This window comes from Miscanthus floridulus, chromosome 14 (genome assembly GCF_019320115.1).
Source record: "Miscanthus floridulus cultivar M001 chromosome 14, ASM1932011v1, whole genome shotgun sequence".
Classification (NCBI taxonomy): domain Eukaryota; kingdom Viridiplantae; phylum Streptophyta; class Magnoliopsida; order Poales; family Poaceae; genus Miscanthus; species Miscanthus floridulus.
In genome coordinates this window covers 87,607,010-87,613,534 of record NC_089593.1, presented here as the reverse complement: position 1 = coordinate 87,613,534, position 6,525 = coordinate 87,607,010, and the positions used below count along the sequence as shown (strand labels likewise).

Here is a 6,525-nt window from a genome sequence, read left to right as displayed (position 1 = left end):
AAAGCGAGATTGTACAAGACATGATGTAATATTGTATCAAGTATCATGAAGTGAGCGATGAATGAGTTACACCTTCAAAGCTTTGTAGAGATTCTTCTTTACTTGCATTTTCTATCTTTACACTACGAAGGTGTAAGTCAAGGTCAAGGATTTAACAAGGGTGAGACACGAGCCAAAAGGAAAAAAAATAGGGAATATCATTGGAGATAGAGCGACACACGGCTAGATTCTTCAGACATATTTGGTATAACTCAGTTTCACTAGTGAAGTATTTGTTTACATCGGTTCCATAAAGCTGCTTCACAAGTAAAGCTAAAATTGCTTTAAAGAAATTTGGTAAAACAATTTCTTAGGAAAAATAATAGAGAGAAAGCTAAGAAAAGGTAGTATTTTCAGCTCTTATGCCGTGAGAGGAACTTCTAGGAAGAAGCTGTTTTCAAAAGGTCTATTTGGTAGGAAAAATTGAAAAATAACTTTGTGAAGCTGAGATTAAATCGTCTTGGTTGGTGACTTGTCATATGACACGCTGAGAGTGAGAGGCTGCGACTGGTCTGACTGTATGGATGCGTACAATTTGTGCTGGACGAAGTTGACGTGACACTACGGGATACAGTCATTTTGCGGCAATGGTCCAAAAACACTCGGCAACTGCTTTGTCGAGTGTAACACTCGGCATACAACACGCGGTATCTTTTTGTCGGCAAACAACTATTTATCGAGTGCTTTTTGCCGAGTACCGCAAAGATTTACACTTAGCAAAATAAAAATACGAAAAAACCCAAAAATAATAGTAATTTTTTTTTTCGGGGAGGCCGTCACCAGCCAGCGCCCGCCCGTCTTCATCGAAGTCGGTGCATTTTTTGCGCTAAATTCGCGGCTAACGCGGCCGGCGGGATTCGAACTCACGATCTCTCCCTCGCGTGCTGCTCTACCACTGCACTACACTATTATTTATGTCTAGATTCCGTTATCTATCATCGTATATTATACTAAATCGAGAGTAAATTACTTGTTTGAGGCCCTAAACGAATTCAAATCAAAAAGTGGTCAACTACAAAGTTTGATAACTTTTCGAGATCTACAATTTTCATTTAGGAAGTTTTTCCATCCAAGGTCGTTTGAAAAATTCGAATTTCAAATTTGAGAGATTCAAATGTAGTTTTGCATGATAAGATGATTTCAAATCAAAAAGTTGTCAACTACATAGTTTCATAACTTTTGGAGATCTACAATTTTCATTTAGGAAGTTTTTCCATCCGAGGTCTTTTGAAAAATTCAAATTTTAAAATTTTTAAATTCAAACGTCGTTTTTGCATGACAAGATGATTTCAAATCAAAATGTTGCCGACTACAAAATTTCATAACTTCTCAAGATCTACAAAGTTTATTTTGGTCATTTGTTCATCCGACATAGTGGTAGTAACATTGTTCACAAATTTTATATATCTCTCTTCTACTTTTATGAAACTAATATGAGAGATGTAGATTTTATGAACAACGTTATTGTCGCTTTGTCAAATGAAGAAATGACCAAAATAAACTTTGTAGATCTTGAGAAGTCATACAACTTTGTAGTTGAAATTTTTTTCATTTGAATTCATTTAGGGCCTCAAAACTTGCTTTGAAAAACTGATTTGCCGAGGGCCAAAAAAAATGTACACGGCAAAATGCCTCTTTGCCGAGTGCCAAAACAAAGGCACTCGGCAAAATACATCTTTGCCGAGTGCCAGAAAAAAGGCACTCGGCAAAGACGCATTTTGTCGTGTGCCGAAAAATAGCACTCGGCAAAGACGCATTTTGCCGTGTGCCAAAAAATAGCACTCGGCAAAATACATATTTGCCGAGTGCCAGAAAAAAGGCACTCGGCAAAGACGCATTTTGTCGAGTGTTTTTTTTTGCTGAGTGTATTTTATTTGGCACTCGGCAAAAACCGTCTTTGCCGAGTGCCCGATAAAATACACTCGGCAAAGCCTCTGGCACTCGACAAAGTACCGGTTTCCGGTAGTGCAATATTGTTTTTCCAGGGTGAGAGTGAGAGTATATACGAGGTACGACTGGGTGATTTTTTTTAGTCTGTCTACCCAACAACCATGTGTTTTATGCAGTTTTAACACATGAATTTTTTTACACCATGGAATTAAGATCCAACGACCTCCATCCTTCTTCTACCTCCCGCCTTCTTCTACCTCTAACCTTCTTCTACTCTCAGACAATCACATATCACAAGATCACAGATCCACATATCATAAGAAACAATTTTTTTTATGGAAAGACAAGAGGACAACCGAAACCGGCGTGACGAATGCAGTCGACGTTGCGCCTCCCTCAGCAGTGGGCCTTGCTTACGTGTGGCACCCCCAGTTGGACCAGGACCCGGAAAGATCGGGCACAGGATGGATCCGACGACGGCAGGTGTCGCCTGCTGGAAGGTTGGGCCCCAACCAGGTCCCAGCTGTGGGTCCGGAGCGTCACCAGAGGGTTCGCCGTTGGCGTTGCCGTACCGAAACCGACGAGGAAGACAGTTGAAAAGAGAGAGGGAGAGAAAGAGAAAATTCATGTGTTTTTTTATGCTAAAATATATGCGTGATATATAGCATTTCTCTTATATTTTGGGCAGCGGGCAACTGGGTGCTGACCCGGTCGACACATAACACGCCCCGAAAGATTTGGGATTGACGATGGGGAAGGTACACGAATCATGGCAGTTACCTCAATCCAGTGTTCCTTCTCGAAATTGCAACACCTTGTGCGAACCTGATTTGATATCGATGTTCTTGCCAGAGATGGGGAACCATATGAGGAGTTCATCTTCTTCCATCCCTCGCCGAGAAACCCACCGAACAGACGATGCCGGAGAACATGATGCCACATATGGTGCCAGAGAACAGGTCTGCGTTTACGAACCGCCGCTCGCCGGTGAGGCCGTGGTGCCTCCTGTTCTTCTCGATGGGTGTTTAGTAGAGAACCAAGTGCATGATAACGTGTTAGAAGTAGAGAGCGAGACAAAGCAAGTGATGCAAATGATTGTCTGTGTATTCCACATACAGGGCCCATGTGGGCAGTTACACCTCAGAGAGAGTGAAAAGACACCCCTCTACTGACTCTATAGAAACTGCCTAATTGATCATTAACAATAATTCTCAACAATAATAAACAACAAATGTGGGAGAGTGAGAACGAAAAAGGAATGTAATTTTTGGTGTCGAAAAATAATATGATAATGATCACCTATTACTAGGGACATATCCAGTTCTTTCAACAAATCTAACGCATCTCAGAAACCTATGTTCATGATAAACATCTGAACTGGGAGGATTCTGATATCTAGTATCACTGTTTTGTTCCTTCAACTTATCTACAAACTCTGTTGGCATGCCAAACAATTCAAAATTCTTCAGATACTTGAGCTTCTCCATGCTTCGAGGTGTTTCAATCAGCTCCATGCACCGACCAAGGACCAGATCACGTAGATTTACAAGGCAACCTTCTTGAAATTCTATGTGACTAAGGTTGGGCAAGTCCTCCAATGTGAGTTTCCTCAAGCTCGGATAACCACCTTTGACAAAAACCATGTCCCTCTCCTGGTATGTACTGATGAGGCTAAGATTCACCAGTCTAGGAAGCGCGGCTAGGAGCACGAGAGAATCATGTCCAATCTGGCACCGACACAACCGTAGCCGCACGAGGTTAGTGAGGGAGCTGGTCCAGGATGGAAGTTTTGCACCTTGTAACCTGCCCGTCAGAGAGAGCTTTTGTAGCAGCTTTGGTGGTTGAGAGATTGATTCCAAGTCTAGTACCGTGTCTGCTTCAGGTTCAGTCTCCAATCCCAACCGCAGAAGGCAGTTCATTCTAGAGATTGACGACGACAAATCGGCTATGAGGCTCTCATTCACTCCAGATAGCTCTAGGCTTCTCATCTGCTCCAGTCCTGCTAGGGATCTGACCATCTTCTTATGAGCTCGAACATATTTGAGTGTCTGCAGGTTGGTCAGGTTTTCTAGCCCCATAGGAACTCCTACTGCCATGCCGGGGTATGGAATCAACAGGTCTGTAGTCTCACGTGTCAAAACTATGAGGTGGCGCAAGCTCCTCAGTTTTGCTATGCTGCTTGGCAGCCTCTGAACCATGGACAGCTTGGCATCCAAGGTTTGCAGCTTCTGCAGGTTGCCCAATTCCTTTGGGAGCTCTTCAATGAGAGTGGAACGGATGCCGAGATACCGCAGATTGTGAAGATTGGTCAGTGAGTCTGGTAACTTCTTAGTCCCATTCAACCAGAGGTTTAGCACGGTTAGGAGCCTGAAGCGAGGTACTAGGATGGAAACATCGAATTCTGACCCAAATACTGTAAAGGTGCGAAGTGTGGCCCATTGCGAAAAAAACATGGAATCTTCATTTCTGCATCTGTCAACGACAAGGTGACGGATTCTGGCATTGCAATTCATTGTTCCGTCACCATTTACCAATGGTAAGAAGCCATCCTCATCTTTGGATCTGTTAATGATCAGTTCCCTGATAGTGTCATGAATGGTGCACCGTTTAACGCGGCCAAATTCATTCCTTTCAACGGCCTGCATCAGGTTGCGCTGTACTATTTGGTCCAGGTAATCATCTGCGATATCCTCTGCTTTACGCTGGCCAAGTCCCAGCTGCTCTTCCACGAAGCCCTGTGCAATCCAGTTCCTAATCAGTGACTTCCTCTTGATCAACAAGTCCTCAGGGTACGCGCTGCAGCTCAGGAAACATTTCTTGAGGTGGTACGGAAGGTCATCGATACTCAAGTAGAGTATGCTTGCTGCCTCGCCTATCCCAAGATCATCGCAGCTGCTGTCCCACACGAGGCTGTCATGGGCGTTTTTCCAGGCGAACTCTGTCCTCTCCCTTAGCGCGAGCAGGTTGCCGATGGAGACGATCGCTAGCGGCAAGCCGCCGCATCGCTTCAGAATACTTTTAGCAAGCATCTTCAGGTGGCTCGGGCACTCCTGCCCGGATGCCCCCCTGAAGGCGACGGAGCAGAACAACTTCCACGCCTCGGTGTCACCGAGGGGCTCCAGCATCTTCACTCTCTCGGGCTCCGCGGCCATGGCCACGTCTCTTCTGCGCGTGGTGATAACCACCCGGCTCCCCGGCTCGTCCTCGAGGAGCGCGTGGCGGAGCTGCTCGTTCCACAGGTGAGCCTGCCAGACATCGTCGAGCACGACTAGGTACCTCCTCTTGGCGAGACGGTCCCGCACAGCCGCCACGAGCGACCGGTAGTCCGCGCCCGCGTCGTTCCAGCGGGCGTCGCGGTGCAGCTCTTTGAGTATCTTCCGGAGGAGATCTTCCATCGTCGAGTGTTGCGAGACGACGACCCACGCGGAGCAGTCGAAGTGCCTCGTCGTCGTCACGAGCTGCTTGTACACGCGCGTGACGAGGGTGGTTTTGCCGACGCCAGCCATCCCGCACACGGCGACCAGGGCCCGCCGTGGCTCTGCGTCCTTGACCAGCAGCTCCATCAGCTGCTTCTCATGTGCCGCGAAGCCGATCACCTCCTCCTCCTCCAAAAAGTGCGCCCTGTCTGCCATCGGCGGCCGACGAATAAGGGTATCGGAGGGCCCGGCGCCGCCGTCGGACGGGCGGATGCCGTACCGCTCCTTATCCGCGGACAACCGGCAGAGCCTCTCCCGGGCCTTGCGCAGCCGCCTAGAGAGGGCGAACCAGGCCTTGACGTTGATGCAGTCCCGGGCCAGGCCCTTGCCGGAGAGGTACGACCACTCGTCGGCGACGTCCTCGAGCTCGAAGGCGACGTGCCGGACATGCCTGAGCCACATGGCCACGGGCTCGGCGTCCGTGCCTCGGCGGGAGTCGGCGAAGCGGAGGAAGGCGCGGAGGAGGTCCAGGTCCTGCATGGCGGCGGTGGCGTCAAAGCGGACACCGAAGAGGCGCGGTATGCCAAGGGCAGCGCTGCGGGATAGCGCCACGGCGAGCTTCGCAGAGAGTGATATGGCTATGGCCTCCGCCATGTCGCCTGCGACTGCAAGCGTGCCTGGGACTGGGTATGGCGCAGCAGGTGACTTCGGACTTTGGGAGGAGAGGGAGATACGAAGAATCAGCTCGGGCGAGCTGAGCTGATAGAACACAGAAGAAAATTTGGCTAATAAAAAGGAGAAATGCTATATAACACACGTGTGTTTTAGTATAAAAAAACACATGAATTTTTTCTTTCTCTCCCTCTCTCTTTTCAACCGTCTCCCTCGCCGGTTTCGGTACGGCAACGCCGACGGCGAACCCTCTGGTGACGCTCTGGACCCACAGCTGGGACCTGGTTAGGGCCCAACCTTTCAGCAGGCGACACCTGCCATCGTCGAATCCATCCTGTGCCCGATCTTTCCGGGCCCGGGTCCAACTGGGGGTGCCACACGCAAGCAAGGCCCACTGCTGAGGGAGGCGCAACGTCGACTGCATTCGTCACGCCGGTTTCGCTTGTCCTCTTGTCTTTCCATAATTTTTTTTTTGTGATATGTGGATCTGTGGATCTGTGATCTTATG

General features: G+C 48.2%; 1 protein-coding gene across 1 annotated transcript; it reads right to left on the bottom strand.

The window, feature by feature from the left end:
- Positions 1 to 3,047: 3,047 nt before the first annotated feature.
- On the bottom strand, positions 3,048 to 6,228 carry LOC136505608 (disease resistance protein RPM1-like). Its single transcript, XM_066500767.1, has one exon. It carries the CDS (start codon positions 5,997 to 5,999, stop codon positions 3,225 to 3,227), a length of 2,775 nt encoding a protein of 924 aa, XP_066356864.1. The 5' UTR covers positions 6,000 to 6,228; the 3' UTR covers positions 3,048 to 3,224.
- Between the last annotated feature and the right edge of the window lie 297 nt (positions 6,229 to 6,525).